At 51.3% G+C, this 20,955-nt stretch overlaps 10 protein-coding genes across 10 annotated transcripts; 4 read left to right on the top strand and 6 right to left on the bottom strand.

The window, feature by feature from the left end:
- Positions 1–269: 269 nt before the first annotated feature.
- PtrM4_052110 (uncharacterized protein) lies at positions 270–578 on the bottom strand (the record flags this gene model as incomplete). The annotated part of the gene is made up of 1 exon (XM_066104945.1): positions 270–578. One exon carries the CDS (start codon positions 576–578, stop codon positions 270–272), a length of 309 nt encoding a protein of 102 aa, XP_065959509.1.
- Positions 579–599: 21 nt separating this feature from the next.
- On the bottom strand, positions 600–1,457 carry PtrM4_052100 (uncharacterized protein; the record flags this gene model as incomplete). Its single annotated transcript, XM_066104944.1, has 1 exon — positions 600–1,457. One exon carries the CDS (start codon positions 1,455–1,457, stop codon positions 600–602), a length of 858 nt encoding a protein of 285 aa, XP_065959508.1.
- A 261-nt stretch (positions 1,458–1,718) lies between these two features.
- PtrM4_052090 (uncharacterized protein) lies at positions 1,719–1,994 on the bottom strand (the record flags this gene model as incomplete). Its single annotated transcript, XM_066104943.1, has 1 exon — positions 1,719–1,994. One exon carries the CDS (start codon positions 1,992–1,994, stop codon positions 1,719–1,721), a length of 276 nt encoding a protein of 91 aa, XP_065959507.1.
- Positions 1,995–2,956: 962 nt separating this feature from the next.
- Positions 2,957–5,335, top strand: PtrM4_052080 (Trichoplein multi-domain protein; the record flags this gene model as incomplete). The annotated part of the gene is made up of 1 exon (XM_001936968.2): positions 2,957–5,335. One exon carries the CDS (start codon positions 2,957–2,959, stop codon positions 5,333–5,335), a length of 2,379 nt encoding a protein of 792 aa, XP_001937003.2.
- Positions 5,336–6,761: 1,426 nt separating this feature from the next.
- PtrM4_052070 (Mating-C multi-domain protein) lies at positions 6,762–8,371 on the top strand (the record flags this gene model as incomplete). Its single annotated transcript, XM_001936967.1, has 3 exons — positions 6,762–7,169; positions 7,220–7,673; positions 7,728–8,371. The coding sequence occupies 3 exons, from the start codon at positions 6,762–6,764 to the stop codon at positions 8,369–8,371; spliced, it is 1,506 nt and encodes a 501-aa protein (XP_001937002.1).
- Positions 8,372–8,634: 263 nt separating this feature from the next.
- On the top strand, positions 8,635–9,009 carry PtrM4_052060 (uncharacterized protein; the record flags this gene model as incomplete). Its single annotated transcript, XM_001936966.2, has 1 exon — positions 8,635–9,009. The coding sequence occupies one exon, from the start codon at positions 8,635–8,637 to the stop codon at positions 9,007–9,009; it is 375 nt and encodes a 124-aa protein (XP_001937001.2).
- A 1,016-nt stretch (positions 9,010–10,025) lies between these two features.
- PtrM4_052050 (PTR2, Dipeptide-tripeptide permease) lies at positions 10,026–13,048 on the bottom strand (the record flags this gene model as incomplete). Its single annotated transcript, XM_066104942.1, has 5 exons — positions 10,026–10,079; positions 10,151–10,944; positions 10,995–11,775; positions 12,636–12,865; positions 12,931–13,048. The coding sequence occupies 5 exons, from the start codon at positions 13,046–13,048 to the stop codon at positions 10,026–10,028; spliced, it is 1,977 nt and encodes a 658-aa protein (XP_065959506.1).
- Positions 13,049–14,104: 1,056 nt separating this feature from the next.
- On the bottom strand, positions 14,105–15,852 carry PtrM4_052040 (GatA, Asp-tRNAAsn-Glu-tRNAGln amidotransferase A subunit and related amidase; the record flags this gene model as incomplete). Its single annotated transcript, XM_001936963.1, has 3 exons — positions 14,105–15,461; positions 15,510–15,631; positions 15,688–15,852. 3 exons carry the CDS (start codon positions 15,850–15,852, stop codon positions 14,105–14,107), a joined length of 1,644 nt encoding a protein of 547 aa, XP_001936998.1.
- Positions 15,853–16,606: 754 nt separating this feature from the next.
- Positions 16,607–17,598, bottom strand: PtrM4_052030 (Pnp, Purine nucleoside phosphorylase; the record flags this gene model as incomplete). The annotated part of the gene is made up of 2 exons (XM_001936962.2): positions 16,607–17,520; positions 17,571–17,598. The coding sequence occupies 2 exons, from the start codon at positions 17,596–17,598 to the stop codon at positions 16,607–16,609; spliced, it is 942 nt and encodes a 313-aa protein (XP_001936997.1).
- A 1,453-nt stretch (positions 17,599–19,051) lies between these two features.
- PtrM4_052020 (Med15 multi-domain protein) lies at positions 19,052–20,936 on the top strand (the record flags this gene model as incomplete). Its single annotated transcript, XM_066104941.1, has 2 exons — positions 19,052–20,566; positions 20,631–20,936. The coding sequence occupies 2 exons, from the start codon at positions 19,052–19,054 to the stop codon at positions 20,934–20,936; spliced, it is 1,821 nt and encodes a 606-aa protein (XP_065959505.1).
- Between the last annotated feature and the right edge of the window lie 19 nt (positions 20,937–20,955).

Here is a 20,955-nt window from a genome sequence, read left to right as displayed (position 1 = left end):
GGCGTGGGCCAGGCGCTGTCTTGGCGTTGAGTGGTGGCCGTGAGGGAAAGGTTGTTTATAGTCGCCACGTGACCCAAGGCATTCACCATTTCAAGTTTGCGAGTAACATCAAGGATTTTGGGGGTTGTTTCGACGTAAAACATTCTTTCTATGAACTGGTATCGTGATTGAGGGGCAAAAGACAAGAAACAAAGACATCCAAGACACTGTGTCAGCTCAATGGGAGCTCAAAAGTCATATGTACAAAGTAGAGACAAAGAACAAATCGCCTATCCGCCATGAATGCTCCTCCTTATCGGCTTTACCTTTCTCACTGTCGGCACGTAGAACAGCCAATAAAATTTGTGCACCTCTTCTTCAAGCTTCTTTACCGCCTCGGGTCGGTGGTTGCCGCCCTCAGCTTCAAGCTGTGTCTCCAGTCGCCACATACCCGTGATCTCGTCTTCGCACCATTTGTTCGCCTTTTCATACAGATCATTCGTATCAAGCCATGGTTCATTGGCGTGGGCCAACATGTACTGGCAAGATTGAAGTAGGAATTCAATGTCCACCTCGTTGATCTTGAAACCAGCCATCATCTTTTCACGACGGGCCTTTGCCTATGCGATGCGGATGATGTTATGACGATGGTGAGTTAGCACGAAGATCAAATCCTCCATGCTAGATATCGAGTTGACATCAAACCGACCGGTGTCATTCATAATTTGAGCCCGAATCGCGCCTTTACTAACGGTTTGGTTGGGCAGCGACGTGGGCACAGTCTGTGCCAATGACTCGGTGATCGTCGATGACTGATGTGGAATTCCACTTGCAGTGATAGTCTCGGGTGTCTTTGGCAACGACTGGACAGGTGTAGTAGATGCTTCTGGTCCGCTAGATGCCGACGACTGTGATGAAACATCATGTGTAGTGAAGGACTCAGGCTCCTTTGGCGACGCCACATCGCCAATAGTAGTCATATCATGTGATGATACGGCTTCCAAACTATCCTCGGGGTGTGCTTGGGGCATAGCTGGACCCGACACCGTAGTGCCCGCTATACTACAGCTATCCTCGGGAAATATGATGGCGGTGATGGAGGAGATGTCGGTGTTCGACGATATGTTAATACCTTGTTGTTGTGGAGGGGAAGCATCCTCGTGTTCGTCTTCCATGATGATGATGGAGGAGATGGTGGACAGCATATCAACGTCTTGTTGTTGGATAGGGGAAGTACCCTCGTGTTCATGTTTCATGGCGGTCACGTTAGAGACGAGTACCGCGTCGGGCTTGTTGGTGACAAGTGTCGCCATCCGTGCGAGCTCTTCGATTCCCTTGCGGTACTTGGACCACTCGTTCGGAATATGGCTATACTCCACCTCTGTGTGCAGGTAGGTGTGGAGCTTCTCGAGTGCCTCCCAGCACCAGCTGACTGGAAGGCAACCCGGACCCAATGTTGTGATGTGTGGGACCGCCATCTCGAGTCAATTGAACAGGCTGTTCGCAAGGGACTCGAACTCGGTCTGGCTATTCCGAATATATGAACTGAGGAGATAAACGAGGGCGAAGTTTATTAGCATAGTGAGGTGTCGAAGTAGGGTATAACTCTGCGCAGTGTCATTGTAGAGTGTCATTGCCTTATCGTAGCGATGGGCGCGCTCGGTCATTTGCTGCTTCAGCTGAAAGCCCTGGCGCTCTCGCACCGAGAGGTGATGTAGTGGGCGATAACTGTTCAAAGATTATGACTTCTTACGTTCCGCGGGTGGGTGTTGGAGGCCGCGTCGCTGGAGAGCAATGCGCTCGCGATACTTCTGCCGCTGTGCGCTCATCCTGTCAGTGAGAGTCTGGCGGTGGGTGCTATGGCGAAGCATTGTGTCGGTATACGTCTGGTGCGCGTTCTGATCTCCGCTTCGCGCGAAACGAATCGACGTGTTCATGCGTTGCTTGAGGAGGGAGAACTTGCTGTCCACGCGACTGAGCCTGCCAGGGGCAGTAGTTCGGGAGATGTGGCTCATGGTTGGATTTCAAGGATTTTAATGGAGATTGGAGGTTCAACAGATGTCTTGCAGAGTCGATGTGCAATCAGAGTTGTTGTTAGGGTCAATCGCAGGTCAGGAAGAAACACCAAGGTTGACGAAACAGAGTGGGCTCGCTCGAAAACCGCCGCTGTACGCTAATTGTAGCCCACGTGCTATTATCTTGAACCAATTGGCGCGCAATTATTATGTGTGACGTCAAGGCGAGAGAATAAGTGAGTGTGAGTGTTTAGCGCCTGAGAAAGCGGGGGTGCAGACGTTTGAGGAACTGAGTGAAAGAGGGTGACACTTTGACATGATCTCGACAAACCGGGCACATTGAGAGGCTCCGTGTTGCATGCATATAATACCGTCATCTCAATCTTATATAAGGGGAGTTGTAAGGGGGGTACATATGATGTTATATAGATACGGATATCTAATGTTCGCGAGCAGTTGTCCAAGTAGGTAGAATTATACCGTTGTCGATATCATCTCATCTACAACATGGATATGGGGTGCATCCGGTATGATCTACCCACAGCAATCAACAAGAATGTTATGTGACATATAAAATTTTAAGTATTCTTGGTGTATTTGCAGAACACACCTGAGTGACCAGTGGATGATTTCCCTATGGAGGGGTATGTGGTGCACAAACAATGAACGGTCAACCATAATTTTACAACTCGAACAAAGAGCGCAATAAGAACAATGAATAGCCAGACATTGAACCGTGCTATTGTTTGCCGAGATCCGCTCAATGGATCGAGGTTGTGTTAAAGGTGCCTGTGGACCCCTTCAGCGGTCGCTCCGCGCTACCCTAGCAACTGCGGAAGGCTCAAGCCACGTTACTCACCAAACGCACAACCAAACTCTACATCTGTTACGACAAGGCTAATTGAGATTTCTTAGACAAACAATACCCGCGCACCTGCAGCCAGTTGCCTTAGACACGCAGTATGCAATCTTTCGATAACGTGCACGTGCAGGTCGAAGATTCCAGCACCGGATCAGCGACCATTCACACGACTTCTCCCACATTGAACGCACAGCTATCAGAGATGCCGACTACCAAGATTCTTTTGTCACAAGAAAGCCCCGGTGCTGTTCTTTCGGTTTCTGCAGGACAGTGGGACGATATCGCACATTGTGAAAAGGTAAGCACACCGACAATCATGAGCGCATCCACACAAAGGGCCATATACTGCAGCACTGGAATGCAAACAATGCCCCCAACAAATGCAGAAGATTTTCATAAGATACATGGCCGCGAGCCAACCCATGACGAACTGGTGAAGAAGATGGGATGTGCTGGGATCGGTCGTTACGAGCCTGGTCCGCGGCCCTACGAAGTCATCATCGGCAAACCGTTTCCCACGGAGCCTTCTTCTCGGGATTTGTTCGTCTCCCAGGAAACTGCTTTCCAGACCAGCGAAGTAGTGCATGTCAAGAATTCCTTGGTCCATGCCAAGGCGAAGGCGACAGCGTTGGCTAAGCGTCAACTCAACGCAGCCAAAGCTGCAGGGTATAATATATGGCCGGAAACAAACGAGGATAGAGTCATACACATGGAGCAGTACTATATCGATATTCAACTTGATGACGAGGGTAATGCGACGAATGTAGACGTTCGGGGGCACTCTCTTCCAAACATCTGCGGCGAAGAGATCAACCCTACTCCACTCACACTTCATCAAGATCAACACGATCAAGTCAAGACGCACATGAGGACTGTTCGTGCTGATACATCATTCAATTCGAAAGCCGGCACTTCTTTCTCGGTCCTGGAGCCTGGTCTCTCCCCACGATTACCACCCGAAGAGGAAGCCGTTCGGGAACCGCCGCGCCTTCAACAGATTCCATCGGCCAGATTTTCATCACCTGGAGCTGATCCGGTTGCCATCGAAGATTATGGTTATTTCACGCTGGTCCTGAAGAATGACCGGAAAAAGGAGTCACCAAAGCGTACACAGACGCACAACTCGCAAAACTCCGAGTCTGCAGTTAAACTTCGCGAGGATGAGGTTCCGACGATTGTGGTTCGCAGAGAGAGGTTTGCGGATGAATTCATCGTACACGACGCGACCGAGGCACCTCCTGAAATACCGAAAGGGCCTAGGAAGCGCACGCCTAATCATCGCGAGGGGGCTAGGGGCGCGCAAGAAGCATCGAAACGCTCCAAGACAACAGATTCTAATGATGTGGGTAATTCGCCGTACTTGCGCATGAGGGGGAACACACATCAGTACGAAGTTCCGTCGATGTATCTGGATGCATCCCTCCGAGGTAGTATCGAGCGTGATGGGAAAAGCCAACAGTCAACGAAGGATGGATCCCGTCATGAGCACAGTTCCGACCCGGTACAAAGCGGACGTGCAGATGGCCGAGCATCTGATCATGATAGCTCACGTCACACATCACGAATGCGGAACTCCCACAGGGACCGAAGCCGTTCGCCTGTAGATCGACATGGCAGCAGTCGTTATAAATCAAGAAGCAGGGCTCGAAATGCATCTAGAAAACCTTTCGAGGAAGAGCAACGACACGCACGAACAGCCAAGGTAGACCAAGAGCCCCATACTCCACGCGCTTCAGCCTCTGGGCATGCGGCCGACAAGATGCACGATATGTTCAAACCTGAGGAAAAGACGCGCGAGGCCGCTGATTCATCGGTGCAAAATGCACAGCAAGGCCATGGCGTGGCAAATACTCAACGCCAGGCTACCAGAAATGCCGTGCAAGAGCTGGATCCTGCAAAGCGCAATGCTCAGCCCAAGAAAGAAGAAGCAGCAAGTCGCGCACGTGACGTTGAAGATCGTCACCGACGAGAGCAGGATAAGATCAAGGAAGCTGAGCAGCTAGAAAAGAAGCGCCAGCTTGAGGAGGCCGAGATCAAGCGCGCTCGCGATGCGAAGGACCTTCAAAAGCTGGAGAGAGAAGAGAAGAAGCAAGCACGGGAGGCGGAGCGTCGTCGACAGAAAGAAGACCGAAACCACTGTCGTGAGCAAGAGCGCGCTGCTGATCGAGACAAAGAAAAGCGCGACGGGTGCCATGAGATCGATGACCCATCCCACAGTACGCATGTTGACGGGTATGCACGTGAACGCGAAGCTCAGAACCGGAGACGTGAGGAAGCGTCCGGCCTGCCGGTACCCACTAACTCCGGAACGGGCCGTCGTAGTGCACGCGAGCGATCGCAACGCCACGCCCAGGATGCCGAGCGACGGGCGCCTGAGAAGAAGGCCGACAACAAGGTCACCAAGCGGCGACCTGAGCGGGGTGCTCGTGGTGAGCTTGAACGTTATGATCCACGTAAGCGGTTTGGTAGGGGAAGGTAGAGATTGAATATACGGTATTCCTGTGTCATTCTTAGGTGGATCAGGGGATATGGATCATGATGACAGGAACGTGGTGTATTCGATCATTGGCTTTCCGGGAAGCCAGACACTGGGTCTTGGCTTTTTTTATGTACTCATCAATTTGTTTTTGTTCTTGTTTGTTTGCCTAGTTGAAGATGGAGATTGAAATCTGCAATGCTGATTCAGAGGGAGATTGGGGGATATTTGGTGTAGGATAACCCATAACGATAAATCATTGATACAATTTAACTGCTTTCTTATAACATTAGGATAGAAGTATAGCGTCATAAAAATGTTCCACTGAGTATTGATATTATTTTCACGCCATGAAAAATGAACAATATGAGTTTCTGCTTCGCCTAGTCGCGAGTGGTCACTGCCAGTACTTAGGGGAGATGAAATACAGGATTTTACAGCTAGAAGTCAGTGTATCGTTCTTCTGTATCTCGTTCGTGTCATGGAATATTGCGTGACTTTCATAATTTAGAGCATTGCACCAACAAGACCGTCCCATTGAGGCCGATGGAACTGTAGAACTAATCATGATGATTGCTATATAAACGAATAGAATTGAAGTGAACGCCTTTCAGCAGATATTTTCAAATGTAGGCATATTGTAAACGATTGCTCTTTGATCCATGATATGCTATTGTTTGGTTTGACATGAGTTTGAGGTGAGATGTGCGAGCTGCTAAAGCCTTAAGCTAAACAATTCCCACGACTGCTCATCGTGCAAAATTTGACAGAGTCTTGACTAGATCATGTCTCCCCTATGCTGGTATCGCTATGACAAGAAACCAGCGTATATTGCCTACCGCACGCAACACCTGATGTCGATATCGACGCAGCAAATTTGCGACCGAGGAGAACCACCAGCCTGACGTCGCGATCGATGACCTCATAACGGATTAAGACCGTGGATGCTCAGCCTCAACACTGACTCATTGGATCTTTATATATCGCCTTACCACGTCAACCCCGCACGGCAGGTGCCGGCCCTGGGGGTCCTATACCCAAATGGGAAATTGCGTGAACTTGCGCTCACGCGTGTGCGCGCGATATCGCCCGTTTCGCCCCCGTACTGACCAGCACAAAGACTCACTTACACTTGTGCCTTGAGATAATGCGGGGGAATCACACCTCTTGGCATTCTGCGACAGAAGTCCTACGTCTGCTGCACTTGAGAGCTTTCTGCCCACTCTACATCGCACTCCCCAGCTCTGCTACACTACAACGATTCTCTGCACGACCAGTCTTTACGATACCACGATCAGAGACTCTCTAGCTCACAACTATTTCCCTACTATATCACTTCTTCCCAAACCTTCATATCATCTCTGCACACAAATTCCTTCCCACCATCTCTACACACACAGACCTTTCCTCCATCTCTAAACACACCAAGATGTTTTTCACACACACATTCCCCGTCGCGAACAAACCCTTCAAGTTCATGGACAAGGTGTTTGCCAGTCTCCAGCAGCAATGCCTCCCGTCTTTCATGATGTCGAGGCGCGAGCAGGAACACAACCGCAAGTCCACCATGACGGCTGCGCTGCGCAGCGAAGCGCGTCAGATCCAGCACATGGAGCGCCGTGGCTTGACCACCCCTGACAAGGTAGACACTGCGAAGATCAAGAAAACAATTATCTCGCCCGCTAAGCACCGACGACCTGCCCATATCCACACAGTAGAGAGTCGCCAGGCCATGAACTCCATGGTTAAGATGGTCAAGGGTTGCAGCAGCAATACGAAAGTTTGGACTCGCGATTCACCCGGCATTGGTGGAATGTTGTCTCGTTCCTTCGACAAAGTAAGTGTTTCTTTCCTGATTGCAAAGAACATTGATTAACTTAAATAAAGATTGCTGCGACTGCTGCCACCTTGGGCGAAGCAAGTAGTGCCGACGAGTTCGAAGCCTGTGCTGATGGCTTGCTCCATCTCTTGAACCAGACTGCGCAGATGCTCAGGATGCTGGGACTTGGAGCGAGCATCCCCGTCGCAGGCGCCGCCATGAAGCAACTGCACAAGATTCTCGAGCGACTTCAGCAGTGGGAAGCTTCAGGACAGGTCACGCAGGCTTGGTCCCGCTACTACGACGGTATCGTGGAGTTCTTTGATACAACCCAGATTGCACGGGACGATGTCAAGGACTTGAAAGACATCACGGACTTCTTCCCCGTCTCTATTGGCACCATTCCAGATGCCGAGGATGTCGCTATGCCAGATGCTCAGGATGTTGCTATGTCAGATGCCCAGGATGACAACATGTGGGACGTCTCTGATGTCGTAGAAGACGTCTCAGAGCCCATGGAAGGTATCACAGCTCCCTGGAGAGATTAGAGCACGCAGCTCAGTCTATCTCCAAAAGGTAGCAACTCAACATGGAAGCCTGACTCTGGATTGGCTTCTCCTCCTGTCGACCGGGATCCCGAGCTCTTTGAGCTTCAGAACGGCCTTGTGGGAAGCGTGCCGCCCATATTCCCCGCAATTCGCGTGGACCCCGTGGCCGCTTCCACACTTCCAGATGACATGGAACCTCGTTCTCAGGCGACTCCGCTCTCATTTGGTGTTAGTCTCGAGTTACGCCCGGTCCCGTCCAGCCCTCCTGCGTGGACCATTCCTCAGTTGAGTGGTCCAAACTCCTCTCCTTCCAGCACAATGGCACCTGGATTTTCGATGCCTCCCCCAGCGACTGTTCCAACCTCCAGTGGTCTGAATTTTCTGCCATCTACACCGGCAGCATCTACTACAGTCACCTCTAACCCTCTTCCTCCGACCGGTCCGACGTTCAGTGGTTTGACCTTCTTGCCATCAACGTCAGTGGCTTCGACGACGGTCACGTCGAACCCTCCCCCATCGACTACTCCCACCTTCAGTGGTCTGAGTGTACTGCCATCTACGCCGGTGGCGTCTACTACAGTCGCCTCAAACCCGCCTCCAGTGGCTGGCCCGAGCTTTAGCGGTCTGAAATTCATGCCATCAAGGCCGGTGCATCTACTACAGTCGCCCTAAACCCTCCCCCAGCGGCTGGCCCAACTTTCAGTGGTCTAAGTTTTCTCCCCTCCAGGCCAGTGGCATCTGAGGCTTCGAGCCCTTTTGTGGCCCAGCAATCCACCCAGAGCCCTTCTGTAGACCAGCAACCCGCCCGACAGGATCCTGTGGTGCAGCCAACCACCCAACAGGCTTCTGTCCAGCAGGTTCCCCAGGCGCAGCCTCCCGTAGCATAGCCTGCACAAGCAACGACCTTGTCGAAAGTTTCTCCCAAGGACGCAACGATGAAAGAGGTATTGCAAGGGGACGGTGCCTTCTGCCACACCGGCATCGTCTCCGCCTCCTCCCTCGCCTCTTTCCTTGAGAATCAGCATTTCCTGGAACTCTGCCAGAACGAGAAGGATAGATCATATCTCAACATCCTCCGGTTTGGAGACATCCATCGCAGCGACGTCGCCCTCATCACCCGAATCTGCGATTGGATCCTGAAACAGAGGAATACCGCCTGGTTGAAGGATGTGGATATTGCAGAGGCTGCTGTGGACGATTTCCGGAGGTCGCTGAGGGAGTTCCTGATGAATGAGTTGAAAGACCACAATGGGATCTTTGTTAAGGCTCTGAAGGTGAAGATTCGGAAGACTCTGAATGTGTTTGTCTGAGATGGTGGTTTGCTTGGTACCATGGCCATGGGTATCCTGGTATCATTTGCCAGTCCTGAGCTCATGACCTCTCCAAACCTCGAAAACCGTCCAAAAAAGACGGTACACATCACGAATTCTCAGGAAGAAACACAGAGGAATCGGAGAAGCAAGGGCCGCCAAGGATAGCCTAGCATCTTCCCTCATCCATCCCGACCCTCCTCATTTACTTCACCACCATCATTCAACCCCATCATTCCGCCCGCTTGTCTCTTATCCTCCCTCACCCACACTCACGGTCACACACACACACACACACACACACATCCCCGCTCCTCCCCTCCATTTCTCCCTCATCGCCCTTCTTCCCTCCCTCACCCAGTCCCGCATGTAGGCGCCCATACGGGATCCTGGGCAGCAACACCACGATATGTCATTCGGACGCGTCTGACGAGTGGAAATTTGCGCGAGGTAGGAGAGAGGGAGTGATGGGAGAGGAGGATGTGGATATGGTTCTCCGGTATGGATTGATGAAACGATTGACGAGTAGGATCGGTGGGTATGGTGAACAGGGATAGGGTATGAGGATACGAAGACAAAACAGGGGACGAAGGACAAAATGCAGACAATTGACAAAACTAGGGATGAGAGACAGAAAGCAGACAATTGACAAAACTGGGGATGAGAGACAAAACGAGAGGTGAAAGATAGAAGATAGAACAGAGAACAATAAACTGCCATTTGAACTGAGACACTTGAGTCCAGAAAGTCACAAACTCTGATAAATAAGAAACCATGTCAGTGATACACAACCTCTACCCCTCCTCAGACCCACAGCATCTCCCACCACTCACTCCCCCCTCCCCTCCCCCTCCAGCAGAATCTCATGCCCATCCCCCTCCCTCACCCCCTGCGCAACCACCCACCCAACAACTGCCACACCGCCCATACACCACCACGCCAACCCCACAACACCCTTATCCAAACCCCTTCCAAACAGCCAACTAAACAGCACCGGCCCGACCGTCCTCGTCGCACTAGAAACCGACTGCCCAATCCCATGCACTGTCCCCAGCACTGACGGATGCGGACTTGCATTATTAATCAAAATCGCCGTACAAGGCAGAGCAAAAGTCCTCGCCAACACCTGAATAAACAATACACCTGTAATCGCCATCCAAACCCACGGTCCGGAAACGCCCTCTGGCGGCGGGGTGGTACTAGGTACCAGACTGAGAAAGGGAGTGATGGTGTACATGACTGGGAACAGCGCGAGGAAGATGCGGTAACAGGATGTTGTGCCGAGACGGTGGGAGAGGCGGGGGTACACGAGGAGTTGGAGTGGGATACCTATTACACCGATGATAGCGAGGGCGAGACCGATGCGTGACGGTGGCATACCGAGACCGCCGGTGAAGAAAATTCCATGTGGGATGAAACCAGTGGGATGAGGGTGTTCTAGGTCGTAACGCGGGGTAGATAGGTGTAGGTTCCAAAGGCCGTTGAAGGTACCGACATGCATTGCGAGGACGCCGTGGGCGAGGAGCGTGGTGCTTAGGTTGGCGGTCCAGATACGTCGGAAAGGAAGTTTTTGTCGGAAGACTGGCTTTTTGGGGTTTTCTAGATAGACGGCGCTGTCTGGGCGGTGCAGTTCGACGTCGGAGTTGGGCACGGCGGTATAGCCGGAAGCGCGGGATGCGGGGTAGCAGAGGAGGGTTCGGATGAGCCAGTGGCCGAAGCGGAGGCACGGGTCTGGTTTGTGTTTGCAGAGGTCGCTTGTTTCCTCTAGGAAGAAGAGGACGGCGAAGGAGGAGAGGAAGAGGAATATAGCGCTGATTAGATTGGGGAGAGCGTAAGGGTACGTTTTCATCCAGTATACACCATCTTTCCCGCCGAAGGTAGAGTTTGGACCGAAGAGAGATGGATAGCTAGCTATAGGGTCGGCGAGTACACCACCTGTGGTAATCAGCCTGAGAGCGCATACCTTGTAGGATAGTTCAACTCACCCAATACCGGCCCAACAATAACCCCAATATTGAAAATCATCGGCAAAATCAAAAATGCCCGACTCTGAAACTTCTTCTCCTTGATAATCTCACTAATCATCGTCCGCATAACCCCAACATTGCCATTCAATATACCACCTAGACACCGGAAAGTAACAGCCATGGCAAAACTATGCGAAAACCCAAAACCAATGATACTAAGCATCGTGCCTAGTAAACCCAGGTAAATTGACCGTTTCCGTCCTCCATACTCTGAATCGGAAAACCGCCCCCACATCATCGCTGTCACGAATTGCGTTGCTGGAAACGCCGCGCCAATGATTCCCGCCTGGTACGAAATGGTTGACTCGGGAAGTGAGGGGTCGAAGGACTGGAGTTGATAGTAGAGGTACGATCCTAGCGATGTCTGGGTGAGAGGTTCCGATAGACGTGCAAGCATCAGGACGAAGAGTTGGTCTTTCCGTGGTAACGAACTCCAGGATACTGGCTGGTCCGCAGCTTTCGTCTGCTCGGTGTCGTCGACATGTGGGAACCCTGTGCCAGCTTCGGTGTCCGTGGTGATGTGTAGGTCGCGTGACTCTCGCCGTGGCTTGCCACCTCGAAACAGATCCTCCTCGTCACTTGCATACGATGACAACGAAGACGTAGAACCTTTGTCATCTCCTACAAGGCGCGCCGTCTCTTCGTGATAAGGAAAATCCACATATCGTGCGTTATTCTCGGTTGACATGAACTCCTCACGTTCTGGCCGAGATCCAGTATCACGGGTCCCATGATTCGACTTCATCAGTCCAGCCCGTCCAGTACGTGTACCAGCAACAACAAGTTATCAAAGACAATTCTCACCAAAAAAACCACTCACAAACCTTTCAATTCAATCAACAGAATAGAGACGGTAAAGAAGAACGAAACAGAAAAAGATCAAGTCCGCCACGCCACGCCATGGCGAACTATCCACTATCCACTATCCACGCCTGCAAGGCTATCACAGAAACCCACTTTTTTACATCTTGCATACCCAGTCGCGCTCCTGGCTGGCGCAAAGAAATCTACCACAATAGAGCGGCCTAGCCATCTCAGACATCGGGTCGTCGCGAAAGCAGACGTCGGGGTTTATTATTGCGCGGTTGCCACTTGGCGGGGTAAATATACCGGTACCGACTTATGTAAGCGTCTTGATACACGATGTTGCCGGTGTCCGCGGGATGCGCGAGTGGGAAAGATGGGAAACAGCGTGATCTTCAATCTTTCTTTGCATGGTATCATGACGAGTATTGCAATACTAAGATAGATATAATTCACTATATTGAAAGTATTGAGTTAACAGATTGACAAAGTAGTTTGAGTACTGCAACTATTCATGTACATCACAATCATGTAGTTGTCGGTCGATAGAACTTGTGGAATGTGAATTGTTAGGTTTCGATATGATACCATCTAGGATAGACACAACCTGACTTTACAGTATACTCCCCTATCATAGCCCTTCCACACATTCTACAACTTCCCCTCACCCTCACCCTTATCCTCCGCACTAAAATTAATACTAACACTATTAACACAATGCCTCTCATCCTTTGGATTTCCAAACCTCTCTCCCTTAAAAATATGTCCCAAATGGCCCCCGCAGTTATTACACACAATCTCCGTCCTCATCATGCCGAGTCCCGGATCCGGTTTCTGTCCCACAGCACCGGGAATGGCGTCCCAAAAGGCAGGCCACCCGCATCCAGAGTCGAACTTGTGGTTGGCTTTGTAGAGGGGCGCGTCGCATGCGCCGCAGTTGTATACGCCGGCTGTGGGGTAGTGTTTGTTGTATTTTCCTGAGCCAGGCATTTCGGTGCCTTTTTGGCGGAGGATGCGGAATTGTTCTGTAAGGGTGTTAGAGGGCGCCCGATCTCACGATGGGGTGGGATTGGGGGTAAGATGGGCGTACCAGGACTCAATTGTGCCTGCCACTCGCCCTCGGGCTTCTTGACGGGGTAATCAGCGTTATCCGCCATGTTATTCGCACTGGATCCGAAAAGCGCGCCCAAGAAGGGGATGTTGGGCATCGATCGGTATACGACGGCGCGCTGGGGCGTGTTGTAGATTGTGCGGCCGAGGGTGCTGGCGGGATTTGAGCGGAGGAAGGCGCTGGTTGTGTTTGTGACTGTGTGGATGGCGCGTAGGAAGTTTGGAAAGGATGGGAAGCGCATGTGGAGGTTGTTGTTGTTGTTCTTTTTGTTGTAAGATTATGAGATTGATGATGAGGCGGAGGGGTGGCGCGGAAAGTCTCCGCCACCACATCGAGTCGGCGAGATTGAGAGTCCGATAATGGCGTCATGAGTATTGCGCGAGCATCAGTTCTTCCTTCATCCGCCTTTGGCATGCTATCATCGTCCGACGCATGTGTTGAGCATCGCAATGCTCTTCGAATTGATTATCCAGGTCGAGGTCGAGATACGGCGCCTGTAGTGGTGCTGGCGTTGTCTTGGGCCCTGGCGTTCATGTCCTGCCATAATCACTCCTGCCTCAGACATCACATCCTTTTTTCCATCTCACGAGTCTGCCATCGAGATCAGGCTCAACCCTACAGCTCTTGTAGTCGTCGTTACTGCGCCTCAAAGGTTGCATGCTGCGCCTAAACCATCTCAGCAGGCCACAAAAAATATACTAGTTACCCCAAAGCCTCAATGTCAACTAAAAGCGACCTAACTTTTATCAGAGATGTAACCCACTTCGGAGCTTGAATCGTATCATGAAAATCGTGTTAAAAGTATGCCTTCCAAAAGATAAAATTATTCAAGACTGGCGCCGTGTACCATGATGGCTCATAGTTTCCCTTTTGCCAAGAAAAACGAGTACAGCACAGGGCTAGGGCTATCGCTTTCTGCTAAGCAAAAAGCCTCAACGTCATCTAATGTTCTAATCAAAGTTATTCAATTGTTAAAACGTTAGTCCACAAACGGCCAACCAACATCCACGGCCTATGACTCTTAACCCAGCTCTATGCTAAGCAGAAAGATTTGTAGAAATGCTTAATCAACTTAAACACGGAATCACCTCCATATAGCCTGTCTAATCATCTCATCCCCATCACATGGCCCTCCTCCACAACCCCCAATCGCCTACTTCCCCACCACATCTTGAATCTCCACCCGCGGCACCAAATACGGCTTCACCTTCTCCCTCACGTTGGTCCTCTGCTCAAACGCATACGCAAACCCCACCAGACTCTCCTCACTCCACAGCTTCCCCGAAAAACTAATCCCAAACGGCACATTCGGCGCCGTAGCATTCAAATCTCCCCTTGCATTCTTCACAACCTGCGTGCCCTGTGGGTATGCCCCTAATGGCACCGTAACAACCGGCGCCCCGATAATTGCAGAGATGGAAGACGCAAGAAAAGCAGGCGTGACAACGGCGTCTAGGTTGTATTTCTCGAGCGCGCCGAGGATACCGCCGGGGCCGCCGAGATATTGGTTGTATTGGTATGCGGTCCAAAAGGCAGCGTCGGTGTTTGAGAAATTCTTGACTTGCGCGATGGAGGCGTCAAATTCTGCCGTGTCGCGGTCGGGATAGTCTTCTAGCGGGAAGGAATGGGTGAAGCGTTGGACGTCTTCGAGCGTGTGTATGTTGTTGGGGTTGGACGTGAGTTGGGAGAGGTAGTGGGCTAGGTTAGGGCCGAAGTCGCCGTGGAGGACGATGGTTTCTGCGTTGGATTGTGTCCATTCTTTATAGGCCGTGTAGTTTGTGTCTTCGACGACGGTGGCGCCGGCGGAACGGATTGTGTCTAGGGCGGCTTCGAAGGCGGCGTAGATGGCCGTCGTGGTGTTGTCGGGGGTGCCGATGTAGTTGCGTGGGACACCGATGCGTTTGCCCTTGAGAGCATCTAGCTTACATGCGGCAACATAGTTGGGCTTCTTTCCTAACTTTGCCCATGGGATGGCGAAGGTGTAGTTGTCGTAGCTGTCAGGTCCCGAGATGGCGTGGAGTATGTATGCTGCGTCCTTGACTGTACGAGCCATGGCTCCAACAGTGTCTTGGCGTTCTGAAATAGGAACCACGAGAGCTCTGCTAGTTAGACCAAGGGTTGGTTTAATACCTACAATGTTGTTCACTTGACTGGGGGAAATGATGGAGCCATCAGTCTCAGTACCAAGAGTTCCCCATGCAAGACCCAGACTAGCCGCAACTCCACTACCGCTGCTGCTTCCACTAGGATCCTGACCAGGGTAGTATGCGCCATAAGTCTGTCCACCATGAGCGGACCATCCATTTGAAGAGTTGGAAGAGCGGAAGTTGGCCCATTGAGAGAGATTGGACTTTCCGAGGATGACCGCACCCGCCTCTCGAAGCTTCGCTACGACAGTAGCATCACGTGGGACCTTGGCGCCGACTAGAGACCAGGATCCGACTGTATTGTTCATTTTATCCGCAGTGGCAATGTTGTTTTTGACCAGTACAGGAAGTCCGTGAAGAGGGCTAGGCTTGTTAGCATCAAAATAACCATGCTTGGCTGGCGTGACGAACCCTCGAATTTTCCCACTCGCACGCTCTTCATCCAAAGTTTTCGCGATTGACAAAGCATCAGGGTTGATTTCAATGACCATGTGCAGCGTTTGATTGACTTCCATAATACGTCCGATGTAAGCCTGAAAGTTATCAGCGGTTGAGTTCTGATATCACACCGCCAGAGTGAAAGTCATACCTTGACCAAATCCACGCTCGTAAAGTCTCCGGCATGAAGACCAGCAACCAAATCATCCGCAGTAGCATCGAGAAGTAACGGAAACTTGGTTTGGGGGTGCGCATACACGCTCACTAAGGGCACAAAAGCCGCAAAGACCTTTGTCAAGAACCACGCTGAAACCATGGTGTCCAAGATGTTTCTACTGGTTGGCAAAAGAAGGATGGGGGAAAGGCGTGGAGATTTGTCGTGTTCGTGATATCTTACCTGCTATATATACGGTTTATGCTGACCCGAGGAGTACTGCCGTGGTTTAGCCATGCTAGACAAGGATCAGACTGCATGCGCGCGTCCTCCCCACGGCACGGAATCAGTACATACTGCATTTAAAGTACCTATACTTGTATCGATCGGCATGATAAGAGTTGCAGAGCTGTTGTGGAAGGTTTTGGCAAGCCTCGATGTTGCGTTTGCATGCAGGTACTGCTCATTCAAGAGCAGGCTTGTCACACCCTGGTACCTGATCAGCATGGTACACATCGACCATCCGTGATACCCGCCTGATCTGTGCACAACAAACAAATTGCTGTCAAGTGAGAATCCTCTCCTGAATTTTGGATAGACGTTGTACTATACCTAGGATACAAGACTGTTTCTGAGGTGATAGATGCATATGTTGCAGATCTTGATCAAAACAGGAAGGTGCGGAAGAGAGCAAATGGTGGGATTAACTAGGATACGTCCGCGGACACCAACCTGAAACGGATAGCTTACGCATAGCTATCGATATGCTCAGCATACATTTTCCATGATGTAAAGACGTAATTCAAGTTTGTTGTAACTTCTATCCACCTTCCTCATGTAGCCAGCCTGCATCGTGATAGCGTAATGGTAATCGATTCTATGCTGCTGGGAAAGGGGTGCGTTTCGGCAGCCTTCTTCAGTCGAAGTAACCGGGGAATAGCCATTGAAGCCTCTTCTCAGCCTCCTTCCCTCTTGCCTCCTTTTTAGTCATGGCACCTGCAAACCTCATTTGGCCGTCGAGGTGCTTTGCGAGAACCTGCTTTTCATGCTCCTCCTTGCTTAGCTCGTTGAGAACAGCGCCTACGAAACGTCTAGCATTATCCGCGTTCGCTTTCATGTGTGCCATGACCATTTCCACGTTAACGTCCTCCTCGCCATTTCCGCGCCAGCAGTCGTAGTCTGTGGCCATGCATATCATTTGGTATGCAATCTCAGCCTCTCGCGCAAGCTTGGCCTCGGGCAGAGCAGACATGTTGATGACGCTGCCGCCCCACGAACGGTAGAGGTTGGACTCGGCGCGTGTGCTGAATTGCGGGCCCTCCATGCAGATGAGCAATCCATTGTCGTGTAGCTTAACGCCGTCTCCCTCCAAGGCATGTCCGCACTGCCTGACGATCGCGGCCAGCTTCTTGTCGAAGGGGTCGCCAAAGCCCACATGCCCGACCATGCCTCCTTCGAAGAATGTGAATGGCCTGATGCCCTTTGTGCGGTCGATGATCTGATCGGGTACTACAAAGTCGCGCGGTTGGATTTCTTCTTGCAGCGAACCGACGGCAGAGAAGGCAATGATGGTGCGCACACCGATGTGTCGTAGCGCAGCCATGTTGGCCTGGTTCTTGACCTCATGCGGCGCAAGCTCATGGGAGAGGCCATGTCGCGACAGGAAGGCGATGGGAATCGGTTTCCCGGTGGTTGGCGAGGGGTGTTGCAGGATGCTAATTGGCGATGATGGCTTTCCCCATGGCGTGTCAACATCGAGTGTCGCCGCGAGGGTAAAGCCTGGAAGCGACGAAATGCCAGTACCGCCTATAACGGCGATGTGAACGGGCGCTGCACGAAGGGTAAGCGATTGACGCGACGATCAAGTGGAAGGCGCGCACCATCGTAGGTGCTTGGAACCCCAGCCATCTTTCGATATGGGATTGAGATACGTCTACAGAAACTACGAGGAATAAACACAGGTGAGAAAGTGCTAGGAAGAAGTTTAACGAGCGTAAGCATTCACGGAGGGGCAATAAGTCGCGATAACATTTTTGTCCCATGGCGGGGTAGGTTGCCCGTTCGCCTTGATATCTCAACCAATGAGAGCCAGCCTGGAAGCACGCTAGTCTGCTTGGTTTCGCGCGAGTTGTTGATCGCGGTATAGATAAGATGGTTAACCCTGAGGTTTTCGATGACATTAAATTCCTGCTGGCTTGTATCTGCCATGTGCAGTTCATCAGGTGTCATTAGATACTCAATATACCAGTGTAAAAAGGCCACTGTAGTCGCCAAACACCCGCTTACCCACACTGTCAAGTAATCTATGTCACCCATGTGCCGCATTATCTTGGGGGTTGCTGGATACAGTAATCCGTGGCTTGATGAGCTGAGAAGTGGAATTGTAGCTAGAAGGGTTGATGTTCTACACGTTGAGAAGTGAGGCGGCCTGGTATTACTCCACTGCAACCAAAGTTCTACCTCAACACAATTCCCTCAGAGAAAGAGTATAGCCTGCATGCTCATTCTGGGTTCAGTTCGGGCTGGAAATAGACTCAGTGGTAGTAGTAGTAGAAACACGTTGGGGAGTGTAGAAGCACCTGATACGTATGTTTGGCAACTACAGTGGCATTTGTACACTAGTATGTAAAGTATTTTATGCCACCCAAGAGGAACATGATAACTCCATACATGCCTAAGTCCGCTGCGATTCCATTCTTATTAGTTAGAGCGGGTTCGTCCACTGGGGTAGCTCACTCCATTTCGTTTCAAAGTCTTCAATGGCCATTAGCAAAAATTAAAGTACTCATCCGATAGTAGTTGTCTCTTAGCTCTTTCCTCCACTACATTTTCTCTGTCCCTGTCGGATCGTGAGTATCGGTAGAGACGTCGGCTGCTGGACACTTCGGCCCGACTTCGGCCCACCTTGCGCAGAGCTTAGGTATACCTTCGTAGCAGCTATGTTCGTAGAAAATCAATCACCATCACCGAACAGAATGCATTCCTAGTTATCGTTATTTCCTTTCAGCACTAGTGCTATAGACCTTCCAACACTGATCAGTGATTGCTTAAGGCGATCACAGACAGCAAGGTAGAAGAGACAGACCGCATCTTCGACGAACTCCCTGACGCACGACGTTATACTCCCGGGAGAAGATTCTGTGCTAAGAACAGAGCGAGGCAGAGATAACACGAAGCACTCTTAACCTCCCTCTACAGCTGCTGGTTTAGCTTAATCCGCGAACACAGAGCGCGTCAGCAACGCAATACAACTCAACCGTACGAGCGTCTCCGGACGATCCGATCACGTACAACAACAAGCGCTGGCACGACCAACCAGCGAGACAACAACACCGACAACGCGTCAACACCCGCTAGCAAGATGGCGGATAACCAAAGCGAAATAAGCTCTGCAGACTCTGCTGAAGCTCAGAATCAACTACAGAATGAGCAATCAGAACACCTCTCAGACTCACCATGGGCCAAATTTACCGCGGAACAACTTATGGAAAACTGTCCATACACAGTTGCACTCAAGGTCATCAATACAGCTCTCTGGGGTGTACCCGCACCGGCGGACGCAAATGAGACACACGCAACAACGTGGGTCGCTAAAGCTATCCACGACTACAATGTGTCAATGGCCTGGGACGATGACCTCTTCATTGACTACAAATGGGACTTTGAAGGATGGACGAAGGAGCTATTTAGCAAGGTTGAGCGTGGTACACTAAGGTCTCTTAAGAGTGTGCTACGACACCGGGGAGTATACACTGGCAACAATCACGCCAGGGTGGCGGACTCTCTCTACAACATTCTAGGTATAGAGAATACTCTTGAATGGGAACCAGCAGAGTTTCGAGCCATGAAATTCGACCAACAGTCCGAAGCGTACCAGCGCCAGCAGAGCAATAAACGCCAACAGGACACTCAGCACACAGTCTATCCAGCTGTACAACAACCACCGCAAGTACAACAACCGCCGCAATTACAACAACCGCCGCAATTACAACAGCCACCGCAAGTACCACAGCCGTCGCAATTACAACGACCGTCGCAGGGCGAGCAACAAGAGCAGTATAGAGTGAGACAAGGCGTCCAGAGCCGTTCCCAAACAATAGAGCCACAACAGCCGCTACACATGAGCGGTACGCTGGAAGGGCCTCAGCATCGACAACTGTGGGAGCAGGCCGCGCAGCCGCAACAAGGGCGTGCGCAACTACAGACACGGCCGCCAGCGACTGCATATCGCGAAGTCACGCCATTTCCGCAACAGCCAACGAACCGCGTCCCTAACAGACCACCCGAACTACCATACGACCCGTACAAGACGCTACCGCCGCGATGGTCCCGCAACGATCGACTCGACGCTAATACGATCACGCAGTTCTCTAAGCTATGGGACAATAGCAACAAGTATACAGGGAATGCGTACGATCTCCTAGACGATAAGATCAAGATCTTCTTCAGCATCTGCTGGCAGGTAGATATCCAAGAAGAGCAGTTTCACGCAGTGTTTCCCCGTATCCTTACCGGACGTGCAGAGACATTCTACATACAGGTTGTAGAGAGAGATGACAGCTTTGCTGATGCGTACATGGCAATCAAAAACCACTTCGACCATGACGTCCATCACCAGCACTACTACACAGACTGGACGACTACAACCTTCGCTCGCACCCGCACAGAGAACCCCGACAAGGGACTACACGAGGTTCTGCAGATCCTGCTTGACAAGCTGCAGCTATGCCAGCGTGCCCTTGGCAAGAACTTTGAGGGCGAGGATGCCCTACGTACCACTGTCATCAATGCCTGCCGAGGAGTACCAGAGCTTGAGATGGCACTGTTCAAACCAGCCACAATCTGTGAAGGACTCTTCTCAGACCTACGTTCTGCAGTTGAGACACACCTTGCACGGCAACACACTACCCAGATGGTCACAGAGGACCAATACTACTTAGATCGCCGATACAACGGCAATGGAAGAATCCGAGGTAGATCTCGAGGTGGAGGAGGATTCAGAGGCGGATCTAGAGGAGCATATCGAGGAGGCGAGCAGCGCGACGACAACGGACGAGGATTTAAGCCTCGCTGGAGGAAGAAATGCTTTGTTTGCCAGAAGGAAGGATGCTGGCCTACCAACCACACAGACGAAGAGCGCAAGGCTGCCCGTACACAGTTCTTCTCTACGCTATACTTTACAGGTACACAGCCCCCAAGGACTTCTCCGTACATCTTGCAGAATACGAAGGGATCGAGCACACTAGCCAGTACAATCAGAGAGGC

This window comes from Pyrenophora tritici-repentis, chromosome 10 (genome assembly GCF_003171515.1).
Source record: "Pyrenophora tritici-repentis strain M4 chromosome 10, whole genome shotgun sequence".
Classification (NCBI taxonomy): domain Eukaryota; kingdom Fungi; phylum Ascomycota; class Dothideomycetes; order Pleosporales; family Pleosporaceae; genus Pyrenophora; species Pyrenophora tritici-repentis.
The sequence above is the reverse complement of the archived record's forward strand: the minus strand, read 5'-3'. Positions and strand labels throughout refer to the sequence as shown.